The sequence below is a fragment of the Caretta caretta genome, chromosome 5, assembly GCF_965140235.1.
Source record: "Caretta caretta isolate rCarCar2 chromosome 5, rCarCar1.hap1, whole genome shotgun sequence".
Classification (NCBI taxonomy): domain Eukaryota; kingdom Metazoa; phylum Chordata; order Testudines; family Cheloniidae; genus Caretta; species Caretta caretta.
Window position 1 is genome coordinate 112,881,557 of NC_134210.1, and position 22,763 is coordinate 112,904,319.

Below are 22,763 nucleotides of genomic sequence, written 5' to 3' on the forward strand. Positions count from 1 at the left end.
TATTCTGGCAGGCTGTCAGCATCATAAGCATAAACAGTGACAAGTAAATTAGATTGTATGCGTCAGTCCATTTTTTATAACTAAGGTGCTAATGGGTTAAAGCACTTTTTTTTAAATTTGAGGGTGTGTCCCTTTTAGCAACTGGTACATAATTTGGTGTTTTACCAGTTCCATTTCCCCATTCCTGAGTCCTCGATCTGTTCTTTAACCATTAGATTATAGTACTTCTCCTAATTAAAAGCTGAAGTGAGCTTATTTAGAGTAAAAATATGTTATCCTTAGGGGGAAAATTGGTTTATTTTCTCTTTTTATTTATTTTTTTTCCCCAAGTTTCTCCACCAGGAATGAAATCTCCAAATTATTATGTATCACGTTACAAGTATTAGTCTGTGCTACTTTAAAAACCAAAACAGTATTTGTGTGTAATAAACTATCAGTAGCAAAAAGTATAATCAATATAAACTGAGGCCAAAATGTTCATGGATGTGTGTCTAAAGTTAGGCACCTAAATCCATATTGAACCACCTAAATTAAAGCAGTCTGATGGAGGCAAGGAGCACCCAGAACTCCTATTAAATTTTGGCTTGAATGTTTAGAAAATGTTCTAAAATAAAGAAAAGTTTAAAATACATGCACCAAGCTGTATGGGTGCAGTGAAAGTAGGCAAATGCAATTACAGAAAATCACTGGCTTTTTAAAGTGTATATTGCCACCCTGTGGAAACCCGTTGCAGTGTCAAATTGATGAGAAATAGGAAAAACTGCTCTAGAAAAAATGCTATTGTTTCCACTAATCTCTATTCGAACTAATCAGACCCAAGCTACTCACTGCCGATAAAACATGGTGATACTAAAGAGTAGTAGAATCCTAGATCTGCCAGTGACCTGCTGAGAGACTTCAGGCAAGTCACTTCATCTCTCTGTGTCTCGTCCCCTGCATCCCCTTTGTTTGTCTGGACTATCTAGATGGTAAACTCTTCAGGGCAGGGACTGTCTCTCACTGTGTTTGCACAGTGCCTAGTGCAATGGAGAGTCCCCATAATACAAACAATAAACAACACAGTGCCATTTTCTCATTGTTTTACACGTTTATGAAGAATACAAAAAGAACCATGAAAGGAAGCATTGCCACAGAAGGCACCAAACAAAAATTAGCAGAGGTAGTAAGGTGTACAGACTCCTATTTACATGGTGAGAATTAATCAGCCCACAGAAAGGTAGACATTGATGCTTTGTGTTTGTCTGCAGGATAATAATTAAGGTGATGGTCCAAAGATGTGGCCCCAAGATCCCCGTACAGAGGTGACACTCCCTACACAGTTCTCCCTGTCTTGGCAGAAAGTAATATAGCCTGTGACTGGGGCTTCTCTCTTTCACAAAGGCCCTGGGTGAGCTGAGGTCAGGATTGCAGCTCCATTGAATCCACTCTGCCAAGGAGCTAGACCAGAGGCACAGGGGCCCAGAACTGCTACCGAGGCACAGAGCCTCTGTGTGGAAGGTTCTGACCTCTCTCTTATCCCCTGAGGTCTGCCCTGGGACCCATAAGGTTTGCAGACAGGTCCTGTGGTTTGTCCACTGGGGACAAACCTCAGGCCCCCCAAGGCAGAACAACAAGGGAGAAATGTCTGTAAAGCTCACAGAGAGAGCCCACAGTGACCCACATGGCTCTTCCTGCAGGAGGGATTGATTGTGCCCAGAGTTAATAGCATGGAACTGTAAGAGAGGAAGTGTTAGAATTGAGAGATTAAGGGAGGGCTTCCGTAAAGATAAGAAATTGCACCAGGCTCCTAAGCATTATGGTAATACAAATAATAAACAATAAGATCAAACCCAAATCATCTTGGTTTCCTAAACTGAATAGCTGTATAATCTTATTACTGTAACCAGGGCCTCTGTTCTCTTTGGGAAGAACCATTCCTGTGGAAGGTTCTGCTCTCCCTTGTCTCTCAGGTGCATATGTACAGTGCACGCTTTCTGGAGAGGGAAAGATGGGTGTTTCCCAAGGAGTTCCTAGCCATATATGAATGCTATAAAAATAAATAAATAAAATAATAATAATAATAATAGACATGTAAGTAGCCTTCTCAGACAGATACCAGCAACAAATCTTTGGAGGGTGTTCAGAATTCTGGATCAATATGACAGATCATTCTATTAACAGCAATTTTAATATATATTTATACTGCTGATAAAGCTAGCCCTAACCTAGCTTTTTTCTATATACCACTACTGGGTCTGTTCCTGTTCCCAGCAAACTCCCATTGAGTTCAGTGGGAAGGATTGGGTCCAGTCTTTGCTTGTTCATCCAAATTAATTGTGGGAACCCCCATAGGTGCTGAATGACTTCTTTAAAAGTAAACAAAGTCATATTAATCTGTCATACTGGGTATTTTTATGCATTTGGCCAACTTTCCAAATTACTTGCACAATGTACAGGAGTGGAATTTTAATTACTCTTTTTCTTTTACTCTAATCTGGATAATAGCTTCTCATATGATTAAATCTCTCCAGCAAAGTGCAAATCAGTCTGGAAATTTAAACACAGCCACGCAGGAGAGTATATATAACCACAGATGTATTGACGTTGTTGACACACACATTCCTGAACCACTTCCCAGCACTCTGCACAGCTATGAGAGAGATCCCAAAACTGGCTCCACAGCATAGACTAAATACCTTTTTGTTGATAGATATAGACTTCTTCACATGTAATGCGGACAAACACTGTAATGGACAAGGTCACAAATAATTACACACCGCATATGGGTCCTGGAATGTTCTGGGAACGTTAACAAGCTTTTCTGAGAGGTTTAGCAATCAGTTGTAGTGTATAGGAATTGCATGGTAGCACTTTAAATAGTCTGTGAGCCCTCTAGGGCCTTCCCTCTCTTCGGTGAGGCAGAAGCCACCAGAGAACCCTGCCAGAGCAGCAGCGTATATAGGTAGACAGGCCTTGTACGTCATCTATAGTTAGTAGATTGGGTGCAATGAGGGCCTAGTAACCCTGGTAGTTCTTTACACAACAAACTTAATGAAAGGAACAAAAGACAAAAGTATCCCTTTAAATAGTTTGTGAACCCTCTAGTGGTGCCCACTGTGTTCTGCAAACAAGCCAGAACTGCAGTGAGTGTATTTATATAGAAATAGGCCTTGCATGTGATTGAGAAAACAGTTATTTGGCCCTACCATGCCCATGTGGTTTCTTCATACCAATATTGTTGTACAAAGGGCAAAAGACAACAGTTATTCACAGAGGTAATAGAGGAGAAAAAAAGAGAAATCAGAATTGCTACAAGTAGAAGTCACCTATTTGAAGGGAAAAGGAAGACAAGAGAATTAGGGCAGTCAGGTCTGAACTTGATTTCATTCAGAAACAAGACACAAAAGGACCCGCTTTATATGAAACAACAGCTTTATGAGCACAGCAATAAAGCGATACCCATGCTTGTATGGCTAACCAAAAGAGAAAAATTCTGAGATAAAGATGGACAAAACCATGTGTGCACAAATATCTTGTAATGAGGTGCACCAATATTGCAATTTCAGGTTTTGACTGTGCAAACAGGTGAATAGACACATTTTAGGTAAGTACATTTTTGAAGGCCCTTTGAAAATGTGAGTATTTATTACACACAGACACACACATTGTGCAGTGAGGGCATTCGTGCACTAGCCTCTCCCTTTAGGAGAAAAGGTGCAAATCCTAAATTAATTGCACATCATGAATTAATTAAACCTCTTCCCTAGTAGTCATCAAAAGCTGTAATCATCACTGCAAATGATGTGTTCACTTTATGGATCTGAAAGTTGACTTAGATAATACTTCTCTAGAGGACTTCACCCAAGGTTATACATATAATTACCTTTTTTAAAACTACATTAAAAGAACAAAGTTGCAAAATCAAGCACTCAAAAATTAGGAAATGCCTTAATTTTGCCTGTGGCACCTTAATTCCCCCCCCATTGTATATATGCATTGTATATATGCATTATGAGGTAGTCTTTAATTACATGATCATATAACCACATTTTCCATAGGAAGCCATGGAAGTCATTGGAAAGATTTCCTTAGGACTTGATTTCCAAGGGGTTTGGATCAGGCCCATTGTTTGTTTTGGGACTATTGATTTTTAGGTCAAATAGCATTGTAAAAATGGCTTCTGGCATGTCACCACTGAAGATGCAGGTTAGATATCAACTTGTGGGAAGGAGTAACAGCCGCCATGAACAGCGCCTATGCTATTGCTAGTCTGGTGCAGTTATGCAAGATATCTAACTAAGCAACTCTGTCTCAGTCAGTGAGTTGATGCCCAGTCCTGCAAGCTGATCTAGATTCCTGTGCCCATGTAGAGCCCCAATGACCTCAGTGGGACTCCATGAGCATCTGCTTGTATGGATCACCTTGCAGGACTAGGGCCTTTGCCTGGCACATTCCAATTCCGGGGCTTGAAATAAAGTTCTATCAAACCGAAATCTGACGGTTGATAGTAGGTTATATTTTGGATTCTCTTAGACGAGAAGTAAAACAAAATGCAGATGGTTACATTCTTCAGAGGAGATTTTGCCAACAGCAAAATTATCTGTAATTGTTTTGAGCATACAGAAAGGAGACAACCCATAATGTATCTAGACACTGACATACCGCGTTGATTAACATGGAAAACAGCTAGTACAATAAAGGTTACTTCAAGGCTGCAGGGGAAAAAACAACTTTTGCTTTTTGGCTCACAGAGACGATTTTCCACCAGAGATACTGCACAGTATCTGCAAAAGCTGTTCAATGTCACCTTTTATTTAATCAATATTTAGACAGGCTTTTCATTAAAAACAAGAATTCTTCCTGTAACGTAATATCAACTCCAGTCCTCTCGCCTTCATTTTCGCTCTTTGTTTCAGAGTGAACACGCACTGTATTTAACTAAATAAAGTTTATTGCCAGGGAAATTAATTCCAAGCATGGAAGCAAACATTTTCCAGAATTAAAAGGCTATACGTAACCAATGCAATAGGATTTAAGCCGCAGCTCTATTAGCTCTGGGTCTGTCATAGCATTCTCCAGGGAGCAGGGACTCTCAGGTTTCAGTGAAATGCTCTTATGGAACAACGAAAGCCAGGATTTTCAGAAGAGTCTAATGGAGTCAGGTGCCCAGATCAGGCAGGCCATTCATCTGGTTTTAAGGCAGGCAATTCTGGGGTTTTATGGAGGCTTGCCCTCCTGTCCGATATTGCTATCAACCAAGGCGTGATTTTGTCCAGTTTCACGCAGGAAGAATGCCGCTTTGAAGAGTGTGCTGCTCCAGCCCACCAGCATGACTTTGCACACGGTCAGGCTGACAGGGCCATGGTGATGTGCTCTTTAAATGGCACCATCCTGTAGTTCTGGTAAAGCAGGACTGGAATGCCAGCACTGGCCACCCTAGCCCAGATCCCATCAAAATTCCTTGGGAGTTGTGTACTTGATTCCCTTCAGCCCCTTTGAAAAACCCAGCATAAAACACCAACATGCTGGATTCAGGATCTTATTCTGTTTAACTCCATGTTTCTCTCTCTAGCCTACTGCTTGTTAGATCCCTACAGGGTCTACATGCTGGCTGTATGTCACACTCAACCCTGTGCCACACTCCTTACTGTCTCATGACATGCACAGTGCCTGAGCTGACCCTAACTTGGACGAGGTTTTCTCCAACACAACAAATGCAGGGCCTCTCTCCCACACCTGTGACTGGATGTCCCTAACAGGACACCCAATGACCATGACGGCCTTCTTGTAACCCCTGCTCAGGCTGTTAGAACTCCTTTCTCTTTTATGAGGCTCTGCAACCTTTCTTGCTCCTATTACATGCATCAGGAGGCAACATGGTGGAGCTTTCCAAATAGAAAGCGGGAGAGGACATTTAGGGCCTGATCCAGAGCCTATTGAAATCAAAGAGAGTCTTTCCATTACTGGAAAGGGCTTTTAATCAGGCCCTTAGAGAATTCTGGCTTTGTTGAGGACCTGTGGCTCCAATCAGATGGGAGTATGGACAGCAGACTGTGCAGGCTGTTCTGGCTGGCACATCAGGTGGGTTCATGAGACATGAAAAGGACGAATGTGTGGCTGAATAAGCCTATGTCTGCCTTTGATGTCCAGAGATATACAGGCTAAAGGGGAGATTTTCTAAAGCAACTAGGTGTTTTAGGAACACATGTCCAATTGAAAGTCAGTGGGGTTTATGTGCCCAAATCCCTTGGTGCTTTAGAAAATCTCCCCCTCAAGGTCATTTGAAAAGTTACTAAGGTTCCCAAATTGCCAACGAGAAATGGTTACGAGAAGGTTAGGGAGGGGACTTGATCACAGTCTACAAGTACCAACCCATGGAGATTTCTAATAGGAGAGGGCTCTTTAATCCCGTGGGTCTCAAACTTTTCTACTGGTGACCCCTTTCACATAGCAAGCCTCTGAGTGTGACCTCCTTTATAAATTAAAAACACTTTTTAATATATTTAACACCATTATAAATGCTGGAGGCAAGCGGGGTTTGGGTTGGAGGCTGACAGCTTGCGACCCCCCATGTAATAGCCTCATGACCCCGAGGGGTCCCAACCCCCAGTTTGAGAACCTCTGCTTTAATCTAACAGACACAGGTATGAGATGCGGTGACTGGAAATTGAAGCTAGACAAAATCAAAGAGGAAATTGGCACACATTTTTACCAGCAAGGGTAACTAACCACTGGAACAACATATCAAGGGATGTGGTGGATTCCCCATCACTTGGGGTCGTTCAATCAAGAGTTTAAAAGACTTTCTACCTCAACCAAAAGTTCTAGGCTTGATACAGAAATTACTGGGTGAAAGTCTACAGCCTGTGTTCATCAGGAGGCCAGAAGAGATGATCCAATGGTCCCTTCTGGACTTAAAAAGAAAATCTATTAAATTTGCCCTAGAAGAATTGTAACTTTTTCCCCCCTTTTAATACCAGTCACTCTGTCTAAGGATTGGCCACAGAGAGCCTAATAAACCATTTGAATCTGTTTATATTATTTCTTTATTGTCTTGTGAAGTGCCTAGGGGCCTTTACTATGTGAGGACCCCATTGTGCTAGTCACTGTACATACACATGGTAAATGGCAGTCCCTCTATCAGTTTGCACAATGCACATTTTTGTGTCTGAATTGAGTAAGTCTATGTTTAAAAATCTGTGCCATTTAAAGCTATGTGATGCCGAGAGATTTATAAATCTCTAAACCTACTGAACTCTTTGAAACCTGATTCTTTGCAATTTCCTCTTTCTTACTGTGAACTGTTGAGCTGTGACAAGCTATTCAGCTCAACGTATTTAACACCGTATCCATCCATCACACAACACTATGTGACAGAAATATGCCTGATTAGAATTATTTGTTCCTTCTCTTATATGCCAGAGGATAACACAGGCATGACACAAAGTCGCTGGCTGGAGTTATAGCACATGGTTGGTTAGTAGAATGCTGCCATCTTCTGGTTAGAAGAAGTCAGGATGCTAAAGAATGCATGAAACTTTTATGAGAGACACAAGGTGGGTGAGATAATATAGTTTATTGGACCAGCGTCACCTGAGGGAACAGAAGTTGGTCCAATAAATGATATTGCCTCACTTACCTTGTCTGTCTCATAACCTGGGACCTTCACAGTTACAATGCTAAAAACAACTATGAGTCTTTTTGGTGACTGAACCATAGTCTAGAGACTAGACCTAGATAGTCCTACTCTCTGTTCATTGTGTCATACTTTACAGTATCCAAGCAGTATATGAGGTGCTGTAACAGAGACCTCATGAGACACAAACCAGGCATGAATCTGTCTCTTTCATTCAGTAGTGAAGTGGTGACTCCTTTCATAGTTCTCATTTTCCCATTGAATACAACGTCTCTAGTGAGGTCATAACTAAGTAACTTGTATGGAAATGCTCAGAGTTATAAACCTGATTCAATATAAAAGGTACCAGTTACTGTACTCAATTAGCCAAATAAATCAGTCAGCCCAGCTACTTGTCAAAAGTATATTCTGCCATTTACTGTGGATGTATATTAATTAAATTCTTCAATACTAACTTTACTCGAAGCTAAGCAAATTAAAGTATAAATCTGACCAGATCTTCAACTGGTGAAAATTGGTGTTCCATTGATTTCAAGAGAGTTTCTGTTGATTTACAACAGCTGAGGATCTGGTCCATTATTTCACTTTCCCAGCTAGGAAATCTTGTTTCTTTTACATTCTTTGTGTTAGTCTAGACAGTTGGGCATAGTTCCTCCTTACTAGACAATGAATACAGAGGGATGCTAGAAATCTGTGAGTGATTATTCCCTTCTACAAGGGGAGGCAAGAATGGACTTGGGCATGTGAAACCTAACTCCAACGAACAGCTATTCATCTGCAGAGCCAACCAAATGAGTGCTCTCTGTCTCAGTAGAAGTGGGAGAGGAGATAAGAAATGGGGATCAGAAATTTGCTCTCCTGCATCAGTTTAGATGCTTAAAATTTCCAAACAGAACACGAAATACATAATAATAATAATTTGAAATAATTTAGGACCCTTTCTCTAAGGATCTCAAGAGACTTTAAAAAATTAACTAATTAGAACTTAATTCATTGATCAAAATGTAAGTTCTATGAAGGCTACTATCTATGAGACACTTAGGTTAAAATACATGTTCCTGTTACAGATCACAGTGGAGACATTACCGATTAATGTCAATTAACTCTCAAACAGTACCAAAGGTACAAAACGAAGAACTGTCTGCCACAGCACTTTGGCAGGTCATGTAGTGAAGGATTAGGTGTGACGCTTTCTATGATCCCCTCATGTAGCTGAGGCTCTCATAAGTGACAGCACATGGCTGTCAAAAATATTATGGTACCTCAAGGGACAGGAAATACAATACTTAGATATCTCCTGAAAAAATTCAAACCTACACTTTATCAAAGAGAAAGATAAGATCCAAGAAAGGAACTGGAGAATGAATTGAGGGCCATAAACTCCTAGCTGACTTACGCAGCCTCAGAACAACTGTACCAGTACCTACAGCTCCTGAAAACTGCCTCTAAAAGCATCTCAGAGCACTTATCTGAGCTGTCAGACAGCTGATCCCCAAGCACTATTATAACTAAAGCTGTTCAAAAAATGTCCAACAGAACAGTTTTCTGCTGGAAAATACTGTTTGAAATGTTTCATGGACTGTGCCAATTTCAGCAATATTTCAACTTACTTGCTTGTTTCATTTTGTTCTGAGTTTAGAAGCTGAACCAAAATGATGTTTAAAAATTAACTTTGAATTCAATGTTATATATTATATTATATTACATATACACACATATAATTACATTTTGACATCAAAACATTTGTAAAAGGATTGTTTCAATGTTTCAGGAAAAAAAATTCAGAATTTCTGATCCTCAATAAGTTTTGAAGTTTCAGCTTATCCCAGTTCAGAAAAAGTTTGGTGAAGGGTCGGAACACTGAAATGCTTATCTAAACTTTAAGCAGGTTTCTCAGCCTTATGGTTCCTATCCCAGGAGCACTGGAAGCTCCCTAGAAGTGAGGGGGGGGCCCACTGGTTGCCAGAACTTGGCCCCACCCTGCCCCTTCCCCTGAGGCCCTGCTCATTCCTCTCCACCTCCTCGCCCTTAAGGGGGGGTAAAAAGTGATGGGGCCATGGCCCACTGCCCCCCCCCCATTCCGGTGCCCCCATCCCATACCAGCCCTCACTGGAAAAGAGAGTAAATGCTCCATGCAAGGCTCAAGAAAAATCTAAAAATAAATATTAAAAACTGCACAGTCCATCTGGCAAGGTCTGCTAGAGGAGAGAGAAAGAACTGGCAAGAGTAATCTGGAAAATTCCCCTTTCACAGGGGAATGAAATCACTCAGCATCCTAGCATTACTGTCTCCAGCTTCTGGCAATGTATCACTGCACTGAATGTCTGGAGTTGGTATAAAAGCATGTCAGGAGAAGAATTATTAGCAATATTTTTGGACTTGGTATTCAGCATTGGAAGAAGAATTCTCTTGCAAATGACAGAGTGATGACATGCAGCTCATTAAAAAATGTTTTTTATTATAGATGCCTATATATGCAAAACTAGCCTGATCAAAATATACAGTGTTGTCTGATTGGCGTTGATTGTTCATACCTCATTGACCGTAACAACTGAATGAAGTACCAAAATGCCATCATAACATTATAGGCCAAGATTTTCCAAAAGGAAAAGGAAACCTGCATTTAGATTCCTATATTCTTACTAGAGACCAAAATAAATGGCTTGATATTCAAAGGGGCTGAGTGCCCACTGACAACAATTTTGCCACAATATCATTTCAAAAAAATACAACAACTGAGTTAACAGCCAGTGTATGCCAATATATCTTGCTAGCACCTCTCTGAAGCTACTATCTTGTTCTCCAGAATCTCAACTCAAAAGACAGAAAGAAGCTGTTTGTGAAGAAAAATCTCAAAACTGTGTAGGAAGTGTAACTAACGTAGAGAGGTCTATGTGAATCTGTAGAGGGCATGGAACAATACCCCCACTTGATTTCCCCCAATCAAGAAAGAGCCAAGCCCAAGGAGCCTAGCAATGCCCTGGGCATATACAAGACCCACCAAGAGGGAGCAAAGGAGCCCAGCTGAGCTCAGAGAGCTGCACAATCATGTTTTGAACATCTGTAGGATCTACTATGAATAGAGTCTTGTTTTGACAACTTAAATGGGGGGAGCTTATTTTGTGGACAAAGTTTGGAAAAGTACAACCTTTTTTCCCCTGCAATCTAGCCTCTGAAAAGAATGAATTACATACCTGAACTGAAGGCAATGCAACTTCTGCGTAAGGCTCTGCATATTGGTATTGGGATCTTATTTGGTTTTCCTTTATTAGAAATGCAGCCAACTGCATACATGATCTACAAATTGAGTATGCCCTCACCTGAAGTCAACAGCACCCAATACTGCAAATCAGAGCAAGACCCCTGGAGAGGTTACTGTCAAGAGTTCTTAGCATTCTTCCCATTACCACAAGCTGACCTAGATCCTAAACATGGTTGTGCATTACGTAAGAGAGCCGGTGGGGGGGCGGGGAGGGGGGAATGTGGAAAGAGTATCCACTGAGGTGTAGGTGCTTTAGCACATCCTGCTCCAGGCCATGTCAAAGAACCAGGTAAGTTCCCCCTTATGTGCCTTGTCACATCGAAGGCTATGTTCTGCACAACGTTGCTCCCGCATACATCTGTGCTCTTGTCTCTTATGTCCTACTTCACCCACTCAACAGTGATGCCAGTCCCTCCTCTTCCTTTGTTTCTTTCTCCCACTCCTTTTCATGCCACCTTTTAGGCCTGAAACAACCTCTCTGGCCAGGGTGCCAGGTTCCCTCCCTCTCTTTATTCAAACACTAGATCATCCTGATTTCACTTTTTAAAAATACATCCATCCTCTCGGTCTCCCAGTGGGGTTTCTTTTGGTGTGTGCGTGCTTGTTTGTTTTGTTTGCTGTGGGTTGTTTTTTGTTATTGTTGTTGTTGTTGAGGGGAGGTTGTTTGTTAGTTAGATCTTTGTCTACGTTTTAGGCTATAAGATGTTTGGGACAAGAACTGTGTCTATTTGCCTCTTGTACAGAATCAAATACTTTGTCAGTGCTTAATTAAAAATAAAATAAATATTGCCTATTGACGAGGCAATGTTGTGTTGCACACCGTAAGCGTCTTGCCACAAACACAAATCATTTGCACAATAGTGTTATGGTGCCGCTGGCTGTGTGCAGCGTTGTACATGTAACCCAAACCCAGCTTCTTGCAGATATCACGGCAGGACATCTGTAATGTTAACTGCTGAAATGCATGCAGCTGGATGGGATGGTTGAATAGCCACACAGTAGGTAAACCAGTGACTAAGACAATCATGGACCAGATTGACGGCTGGTGTGACTGTGTTTAAATGATCAGAAACCACTGTCAGTACCATGGAAAAGCACCACCAGATGTGAAATGCTATGCAGAAGTGTTAATATACCCAAAATAAAAAGACACAGATGGACTAACTGTGGGCGATGTGTGTGTCTCTTTGCTCTGTGATAGTTACAGGGAGTTCCCCAGCTGTGAGCCCACACACATTGCTCCAGACACAGACAGCTAAACAGCTTCCCACAGACTGGGGCGTCAAGGTTATGAAGCCCTGCTCAAGGCAACCAGATCACTCCTAAATGCTGTCAGCCATTGACACGTGAGGCTACGTGTATTGTAGAGCAGTTTACAAGCGACGGGGGGAAGGGCATAGGGATGAGGACAGCATCCGGTGATCACAGATCACATGGAAGCAGTGTAGGCCGCAGCACTCTTAAAACAAGGGGTCAGCCAGAGCCAGGCATAGTCCCCAGTTATCCCAGATGCACTTACACAAGCACTGCAGCTGGCTAGGCAGAACTCACACCAGGCCACAGCGCAGCTGTAACCCATGGCAACTCCACCCGAGTGATATACTACACACAGATGAGCAAACCTACTTACCCCACCCCCATCCCCAATTCCTGAGCCTTTGCTCACCAAGCTAAACCAGCCTCTGATCACACCTTCTCCCCATGCTTTATGACATTGGCCCCACTGCAAATGCAGACTACGGATGCCCATCTTCTTTGAGGTGCGGTCTGTGCTGATGAGAACCATGCCGACCTAAGTCAAAAGGGGCAAGTTACTCATTGTAATGCCCACAAATTCCATCTTCACACAGGACCCTTTGGAGCCGTCTCACCTCCCTACACAGCATCATTTACCCATGTAACCTCCCTTCATCTTTTGATCCATAAATGCTAAACTTACTGACCATTTTTCATATTCACCCTATATCTGCAGGTGTTAATTGTTCAGTGTTGTACCCAAGATAGAAAATATGAAATCCAGTCCCTGGCTTTGATACAAAATACAAGCGTAATTCTTCAGAGATTCTAGGTTTCACTTTTTTCCTTCCTCAGCAATGTGTAATTACTCTGTAAAATCCTGTCCCTACCACCATCCACCCTGGAGTTGCTCAATTCTCTCTTTAACTAACAGCAGCCTCCTCAGGGCGAGTGTTGCTTCTAGCTTTATGACACAGCTTATCTATCAGGCCAAAAATACACTCAGGCCTTCAAACAAGGATCCCATTGGACCCCCCTAACCAAAGCACACATACACCTCCTAGGTGAAAAGGATTTTTTTTTTAAATAAAAAAGGAAAAAAGTTAGTTCCCTAACAGAGGAAGACAGCTGAGACCGGGCACAGACGGTCTTAAGAGCAAACAATTAACATGAAGACGACACTGACACAGCCATCCAACTGCTCAGGATTCCTTCCCAGCTTAGAAAATAAAATAAAGAATGGAAACATCTGGATTGGTGGTTTAGTGGCAGGGAACATACAGCCATGCAAAGGCTTTCTTTCATCATTCACTTCCTGCACCAGCAGCAAGGAGGGGGCCAGAATGTTCACTCACTATAGATACGTGGATGTGCATCTCGGTTCATGCTCAAGTGGCAGGAGGAGTGGAGTTAACAAGTTGCGAGACAACTAACATCCAGGCCTCCTTACAAGGGTAGGGTGGGGGTGGGAAGAAGAGAAAGTTTCTCCAATTCTGGGCTTATAGGGTCGGTGTTAAGCGAGGTGGGAGGGTCTCCGAGCTGCAGCCCAAATGCCAGACTGCAATTAAACAGCCCCTTAATTTGGTCCCCGTGAGCCCAAGTCAGCTGGCATGGCCAGCCATGGGGTTTTTATTACTGCGTAGACATACCCAGAGGGGCCATCATCCCACTCATGCTCACTCCCCCTCTAAAATGAAAAGAGAAGACCCACAAAATGATACTTTGCAGATACTTAAAATAGTTTTTGAAATAAATCCATTCCACGGAAGGAATGCTAATGCCCGCCCCTGGGGGAGACTGAAATGAAGACGTCAGGGTTTGCTAGTTTTTAATCCGAAGTATAATCATGGCAGTAGGAGGCAGAATACATCCAACTGAGTCCATCCCACCCCAGGGGCAAGGATGCCTGAGAGAGGGTGCATCAGACATGATCATACCATACTGGATTTAAGCCAACAGGTCAAGAATTCCCACTTACTATCATGGATAGTTAAGCAGTGTTAGTTTTGTTGGCCGAATTCCTCCCTGTGAAAACACACAAGGGTTACACCAGAGATGAATTCAGCCCATTCTTCCCGTAATGCATTCAGTGAAAGCAGAGGGTCATTGTTAGGCAAGCTCCAGCCTTAGGAGACCACGTCAACATATCCCCAAATGTAGTGAACAAAATTCTGCTCCAGTCTATTAGAAGATTACCTCCATTGAGTTTTGTTCATCCTTTGAGTGACCAGATAAGGCGGCTTCACTCTATTGGCAAATGTAATTATCAAGGGCCAAATGTTACTCCAATGGGAGTAAATAGGTTTTGCACAAGATACTCAAGGGAGAAGTAAAACAGAACTTTTTATTCAGGCCACAGAGCACCAAGCTGGCTGGGCCACAGCAACTTGTCCCTGAGGTCACCTTACAAGGGGGTGTTTTTTGCCAATGGATCCATGTAGAGGGAAGTTCTGGTGGCCAGCTGGCCTTGTGGTCAGCTCATGGCCTTACAGTTTCTGCCACTCTAGTCATCCAGAGGGGACTCCAGCTGCAGCCTCATTCACCCCCTTGTGCTCTGATTGGTCCCTCAGAGCTTGGTTACTACCAAGGAGCTTGCAGATGACAGGGGAAAACAAGGTAGGGGGACTGAGGCCCACCCACTCCACTGGGCCCTGACCCAGGGCCTTAGGGGACTCTCAAAGTGTCCAGCCCAGTTGCTGAGCTACCCCAAAATTGTGTTTCCCCTGAGTCACTTCCTCCTAGTCTGGAGTGCCTCAGTTTGGCACATGATCACAGGCTTAGTAGGCTTCCCTCAGTTTCTTATCATCCAGTTCAGTCAGGCCCTAAGAGAGGGACTTCAACTCTGACTGGCACAGGGACCCGAGACTTTGCTGCTAGAGCAGCCTTCACAAAGCCATTGCCACTCCCTGCACAGCTCTCAGCATCAGTTTTGCTTCTTTGTGCCATATAGAGCTAATTCCTCCCTTCTCCTGGGCTACCAGTGTCCTTTTAAACTGTTCCTCCACAAAGAACATGCCTCCCGAGCCCAGCGTTGCTCTATTCCCTGCCCTGATTCAGTGTGGGCCTCATTACAATCCACATAGCTGTGAGCTCACTGGCCACACTCCCTCCCCCGGCCTACCCCAAACCCCCTCCTCACTGTGGTGCGGTGCAGCACAGAGAACCAACATGGAGCACTGATCCATGGTGCACAGAACCTGACAGAACCCCAGCATCATCTCCCACATGCTCCAGGCAACAAAGTCCGTGCCATTCCACCATTTTTTCAGATCTTATGAACTCATGTGGAGGGGGGCTGGGTTTGCCCCTAAAGGAATAAAAGATATACACCAGATCTAAAACCATTCATAAATACTATTTATAATTAATTAGCGGATGTCTGGGCAGCATTCGCAGATACAACATGTTAGATGAGTGCTGAGTATCATTACAATTTTTAGAAAATATGGGGAAGCCAAATGGGATCAACATCCCAGCAATTCACTCATTATACTAGAACTAGCTCAAATAAGATTCCTTTCCTACCCTCTTAAAGTGCTAACAAAATTGAACATAAGATTCTTGGAGCTTCAAAAGTGTCCTTCTGACTCCCCCTGGTGGTTAAAGAAAAATCTTATCTTCCCTGCATCCAGATGAGTACTGATGCATCTGAAGAAGTGAGGTTTTTACCCACGAAAGCGTATGCTCAAATAATCTGTTAGTCTTTAAGGTGCCACCGGACTCCTTGTTGTTTTTGTGGATACAGACTAACACGGCTACCCCCTGATACCTGTAACAAGACAGTGCATGTTTCCCTTAAGGGCCATATACTTCTCTCAAACTGCATGCACAACTCCCCTGGGCATTAATGGAAGTTCTGGTTGAGGAATGAAGACAGACCACAACTACATTTGTGTTCTCCTTATAATCATTCTTAAAGACACAGTAGCCAGCTTTTCTGCTTTGAATACTTGTTTACATGTGTTCCACTTCCGGTGCGCGTGCACCACCGGAGACCAGAGGGCTCTGACAGCCAGCAGTGCTCATTGGTAGCACCTGCTCCCCTGATGACCTACAGCCCCTAGCCCTTTGAGGGTAGCCAGGGGGCAGAGCAACCAACTGACCCTCAGTTCCTTTTAACCACTCCTGGCTGTGAGATGGATCCAGGGAGCAGTGTCGACTCTTTTTTCCAAATGCAAATTTTATTACAATTTTGTAAATGGTTAATTACTGATTTCGATGAGGTATTTAGCATAGTGATTAGTATAACGCTTTTAGGAAGTGTTAGCTTTTTCTGGGTTAGTTTTTGCTCTGTACAAGGGAATCAGGTGTGATGTTGCCCCCCACCAAAAAACTGTAAATTTTGAGAGTCCTCTATGAAAAGTGTCCCAGTGATGGCTTTAATCTCCAGAGATCTGCCTGCTCCTGCCTCTGTGGCGGCTGTGAGCAGTGACAGGCATCGCTGCTCTGAGGAGCACAGAGGAAGATCTCCTCACAAGACCTCCTCAGAGAGAAAAGGGGTTGGTTCACCCTCTGCTGTCTCCAGAAAGAAGAGAAGCAGCCCCTCGCTCCTCCTCTCAGTGGGAGGCAGCAGCCTAGAAGACTTCACAGGTGTCCATGTTTGCTGCTGTCTGCTGCCAGCTCCTCTGCTCTCTGGGTCAGCTCCAAGCTGTCAGCCTGCACCACCAGCTCATTGTGAGGTTGCCCGTCCTCCAACGCCCAGCTCAGTGATAGACTCCTGCCGTGCTGACTTGTGCTCATCCTCCAACACCCAGCTCAGTTACGGACCCCTGCAGCGCCGACTTGCTCCAGGCGTGCTCAGGGCAGCACTGTCTGTGCCTTTGCATTTGGAGCCTGCTGCTGTGGCTGCTTTTAACACAGCAGCTCTGACTCCTCCAGCAGCAGAGCTACTAATGCCAGTATTAGTATCTCCAGGCAGCAGGGGCTTTGTTATTACCAGGCCCGCCCACGGCACCGCACCACTTGGGGCCGACGTCTATGGCACACAGTGATTTGGCCATTTCCATGCAGTCCGATGCCCCCTTATTAGATGTTTCTATCAATCAGGGGATGCTTTGCAAGTCACATGCGGGTTATTGTGGTCCCCATCCCCAACCCCCAATCGAGCCCAGTCCGTCCCCTCCCTTAGAAGAGGAGGATGGGTATTCCTATTCTGAGAGTGGGGATGTTTCACCCGCTTACTTTTTGAGGGTACTTTTTTATGACCAATGTATGTTTGAAAGTCAGGCAAGACATATGGGTAAACCTAGGCATGTTCAAAATTGGTACCCTCACCTCACTCATGTTGTCCTCTAGGCTATTTATTTTTAAACACAGAATAAAAGCATGGCCCAACATATTGGCACTGGAAGTGCAGCGTTTTTATAGGACATTCTATAGAAACATCACACATTTTGATCTCTGCTGTCCTGCTTAAAATTGTAGACAGATGTATTCTGTTATAGCTACCTACACCAGATGTTATATTACAGAAAGTGAACGCTTGGGAATGTTAGTTGAAACCAATGTATACTCTGCACTGTGGAACATCCTCTGGTGACAACGCTTATCCCCTTTGGTGAGGAGGGGACGTAAGAACAGCTTTCTGATGTTTTGGGCAAACTATGAGAGGTAAGTAAAATGGTCCTTTTTACACCAGCATGCTAAAGGTGGGCAAATCTGGGCTGTGACATATTCATGACAGTTGCGCTAGGCTGCAGTGGGATATAGCTTTGGACACTAAAGACCTGGTTTTCAAATAATAAGATGCACAAAGATGTGTGCAACACTGTATCTATACCCAGCAGCCAACATCTTGGCAAGAATCTTTTGGGGGTTTACCAACTCCACCTCTTTAATTGTTCAGTTAAGCAACATGAGGCAGTCTTTCCCCAAGAGGAGCAGAGTGCATTGTTTCGGCTTCAATTTTAATTCTGAAAAAGATACAGCCAGACTGACTTTTAAACTCTTATTGGCCATAAGGGACAAAAGTCACCACAATCCTCAGTAAGTGAGAACATTGCTTAGTACTGGGTAAGTGCTAATAGCTAATTTGCATAATTATAAAAACACTTTACATTAGTTAAGCTAAAACAAGATTGCTGCACACCTCATTAAACTAAGGGGCGGGCAAGTAGCTGCCTTCAGCATGGACAACTCCACAAGTCAGCAAGCAGTAAAAGGGTTCCAGGAGTGAACAGCCCTTTCACGCTCGGAGCCAAATATACAGCCTTAACCGCATACCTGAGCTTCACAACCCAGCCGGAAACATTTTTGGATGTTCAACACTCTTAACTCCTGCAAGTTAGCTCATTGCCATCAAAAGATAAATGTACCAGAGACCAGAACATGGCCCAGATTTTGCCAAAACAGGCCCAAACCCAGCAAAACATCCATGTGCTTAATTTAAAGCATGTGAGTAGTTCCATTGACTTCAATGAGATTACTCACGTGCTTGAAGATAAATATGTGCTTAAGTACTTTGCTCTGCAGGGGACAAAATGCGCAACATCTTGGTGGATCCAGTCCATAAAGCTAGAAACTTAGCTCCATCACCACATCCAAAGCACAATGTCAGTCTGAGAGCTTCACCATTGTTTGAAGTCAGTCACATTTCCCAGACAGAGCCAAAAGTGGAGGTATCGACATGGATTTTTTTTTTTTTTTAAGTAGAGCTAGAAAGATGAAAGGAATGAACAGAGATGCTCATATATTACCATGAGTTTGATACAAGTACCTAGACAGGTAGATTAGATTAATACAATTATATTCGATTTTATATTCTTGGGAGCAGAGATGGTCATTTATTATGTTTGTAGAGCACCTAGCACAATGGGGCCCAACCTGGTTGTGACCTTTTAGTTTCTACCACAATATAAACGTTAAATAAAAAATAATTAACATAATATAATTTAAATTGTTGACCGACAGACTAGACAGACCATAAGGGGGAACAATAAAGAAGGAAATTTTGCAAAAATTTCTCTATTGTCATAGTTGAAATACAAAAGTGTGTTTAGCAGAATTCTTTTCACTAACAAGCCCAAGCAAGTTGGAGCATAGACTAATCTCAGGATAACATTCACATAAATGTATAAACTATAGTATTTTTATTTCCCCTCATTTATTATTCAGAGCTTTCCTTTGCCTTAAGAGGAAGTTTAGGGTGACCAGATCAGCAAGTGTAAAAAATCGGGGTGGGAGTGGGGGGGTAATAGGAGCCTATTTAAGAAAAAGCCCCCAAAATTGGGACTGTCCCTATAAAATCGGGCCATCTGGTCACCCTAGGGAAGTTAGGAGTGTTTTATAGTCTTAAATCTATGGTGACTATCAGAACTGAGCTGCAGTCGGAAAGACTGTATTGATTGATGATCTTACTCTTTCGTCTGCAGATTTGGGAGGATGGATCCTATGAAAAAGGAGATCTGGTTATTTCTAGACCACTGCTGTGAACAAGCAGCCACTAGAGAACTGAGATTTAGAAAGTCAGGAATGAACAGTGTTATTTTTAGGTGTCTGCTCCATTTCTCCCGTTCTCACCCTGCATACCCTGTGGAGCAAGCACATTTTAAGAAGCACTATCATTTTTCACTACAGGAGAGCAAAGACTTGTCACAAGAATACTAGTCCCTCAGAATGACTCTAGCCAAGAAGTTTAAAGCTCTCTTATTGGGGGAACATTTCAGTTACATACAAGAAAGTTTAGAAATAAATAATGAAAAATTAGAATGAAGATTTTACAATATAAAACAAAACAAGTTATAAATAATGGAGTGATACAGTCGCAGATGGATCCAACGCAGAAAAATTACACCCCTATATATTTTAATAAGATTATTTTAGAAAAGATTTCAATCTACTCCAACTCCTCTCTCCCCCTCTTCCCTTTACTCATCCCCCTCCCCCTCCGCCGTGAAATCTTAGCAACTGGGGCAGTGGCTACCAGATGCAGTCACACCTGCCCCAGGCCCAGGGGAATTTAACATCTAACCAAAATCCAACCTGGAAACCTCTGCTTTGGGGGGCGAGACTTCTCCTATGGCGGCGGCGCAGCAGGGTCCTGCCCTGAAGCTGCCAGTCCGGCCGGCTCTCTGACATACCCGCAGGAGCAGAGCTGGCAGATGCACTTCTTGGCGGGCAGGGTCTTGGGCGGAGTCACGGGAGGAGACATCCCGGCGATGGGCCGGAGCTAGAGCCGCTGTCTCTCCCCGCAGCGGAAAGCTCTGGGACCGAGAGCCGCTCCGGTGGCAGCCCCTCCAAGGGTTTGGTTCGGAGAAAGTTCCCCTAAGCGCCAGGGGCAGGGCTAGAAGCCGGCTTCTCTGCAGCAGGTGAGAACGGCGCTGCGTGAACTACATAGCACAGCTGGTCCGCTTCCCTGCGGCCACCTCTGCTCTCGAGCCTCTCCTCAATCTCGCTTCTCCTCCAGCCCTCAACAGCACTGCGGGGTCCAGGGGATTACAACCTCCCGGTCCCCCAGGGAGCCTTTGTGAGGTCACCAGGGAAAGCCCTAGCGCTCAGCTCTGCTGCCAGCGTAGTCCCTACACTGCAGGCAATTAATGACTCCCCTCCCCCTGGGCTGGGCACAAGGAGGCTGGATTGGCACCTGGATAGAACACTTGGGTCTCGTCTACACTACTTAAAAATGTTATGGGGGAGAGAGACGCACACTTGTATAGACTGGCCACTAATGGTTTAAGGACCAGTTCTTCTAGACAGTGACGAGGTAGTCACATCTAGGCACTAGCCACCTGCGCTCGCCCCAGCTGGTGGAGCAGGACTGCTGGGTAAGAAAGAATGGAATTTCCTCCTCCAGAGTGGGGAAGTTGAAGTGCAAAGTCTAGGGTAGGCTAAATCACACCTGGAGTTGCAGCTAGCGAGAGATGTTAAGAGTAACAAGAAGGGTTTCTTCAGGTATGTTGGCAACAAGAAGAAAGCCAAGGAAAGTGTGGGCCCCTTACTGAATGAAGGAGGCAACCTAGTGACAGAGGATGTGGAAAAAGCTAATGTACTCAATGCTTTTATTGCCTCTGTCTTCACAAACAAGGTCAGCTCCCAGACTACTGCACTGGGCAGCACAGAATGGGGAGGAGGTGGCCAGCCCTCTGTGGAGAAAGAAGTGGTTCGGGACTATTTAGAAAAGCTGGACGTGCACAAGTCCATGGGGCCGGATGCGTTGCATCCGAGAGTGCTAAAGGAATTGGCAGATGTGATTGCAGAGCCATTGGCCATGATCTTTGAAAACTCATGGTGATTGGGGGAAGTCCCGGAAAACTGGAAAAAGGCTAATGTAGTGCCAATCTTTAAAAAAGGGAAGGAGGAGGATCCTGGGAACTACAGGCCAGTCAGCCTCACCTCAGTCTCCGGAAAAATCATAGAGCAGGTCCTCAAGGAATCAATTCTGAAGCACTTAGAGGAGAGGAAAGTGATCAGGAACAGTCAGCATGGATTCACCAAGGGCAAGTCATGCCTGACTAATTTAATTGCCTTCTATGGTGAGATAACTGGTTCTGTGGATGAAGGGAAAGCAGTGGACGTGTTATTCCTTGACTTTAGCAAAGCTTTTGACACGGTCTCCCACAGTATTCCTGTCAGCAAGTTAAAGAAGTATGGGCTGGGGGTGGACGCACTACAAGGTGGGTAGAAAGTTGGCTAGATTGTTGGGCTCAATGGGTAGTGATCAATGGCTCCATGTCTAGTTGGCAGCCGGTATCTAGCGGAGCGCCCCAAAGGTCGGTCCCGGGCCCGGTTTTGTTCAATATCTTCATTAATGATCTGGAGGATGGTGTGGATTGCACCCTCAGCAAGTTTGCGGATGCCACTAAACTGGGAGGAGTGGTAGATACGCTGGAGGGCAGGGATAGGATACAGAGAGACCTAGACAAATTACAGGACTGGGCCAAAAGATGAGGTTCAACAAGGACAAGTGCAGAGTCCTGCACTTAGGACGGAAGAATCCCATGCACCGCTACAGACTAGGGACCGAATGGCTCGGCAGCAGTTCTGCAGAAAAGGACCTCGGGGTGACAGTAGACGAGAAGCAGAATATGAGTCAACAGTGTGCCCTTGTTGCCAAGAAGACCAATGGTATTTTGGGATGTATAAGTAGGGGCATTGCCAACAGATCGAGGGATCAGATCGTTCCCCTCTATTCGTCATTGGTGAGGCCCCATCTGGAGTACTGTGTCCAGTTTGGAGCTCCACACTACAAGAAGAATGTGGAAAAATTGGAAAACGTCCAGCAGAGGGCAACAAAAATGATTAGGGGACTGGAACACATAACTTATGAGGAGAGGCTGAGGGAACTGGGATTGTTTAGTCTGCGGAAGAGAAGAATGAGGGGGGATTTGATAGCTGCTTTCAACTACCTGAAAGGGGTTCTGAAGAGGATAGATCTAGACTGTTCTCAGTAGTAGCAGATGACAGAACAAGGAGTAATGGTCTCAAGTTGCAGGGGGGAGGTTGAGGTTGAATATTAGGAAAAACTTTTTCACTAGGAGGGTGGTGAAACACTGGAATGTGTTACCTAGGGAGGTGGTGGAATCTCCTTCCTTAGAAGTTTTTAAGGTCAGGCTTGATAAAGCCCTGGGTGGGATGATTTAGTTGAGGATTGGTCCTGCTTTGAGCAGGGGGTTGGACTAGATGACCTCCTGAGGTCCCTTCCAACCCTGATAT

The 22,763-nt window shown here is 44.0% G+C and overlaps 1 protein-coding gene across 1 annotated transcript in view; it reads right to left on the bottom strand.

The window, feature by feature from the left end:
- Nucleotides 1–20,262, bottom strand: part of SAXO1 (stabilizer of axonemal microtubules 1) — a 55,424-nt gene extending 35,162 nt beyond the window's left edge. The window contains exon 1 of the mRNA XM_048849505.2: nucleotides 20,192–20,262. Coding sequence (XP_048705462.2) covers nucleotides 20,192–20,262 — 71 coding nt within the window. The remainder of the gene's footprint in view (nucleotides 1–20,191) is intronic.
- Between the last annotated feature and the right edge of the window lie 2,501 nt (nucleotides 20,263–22,763).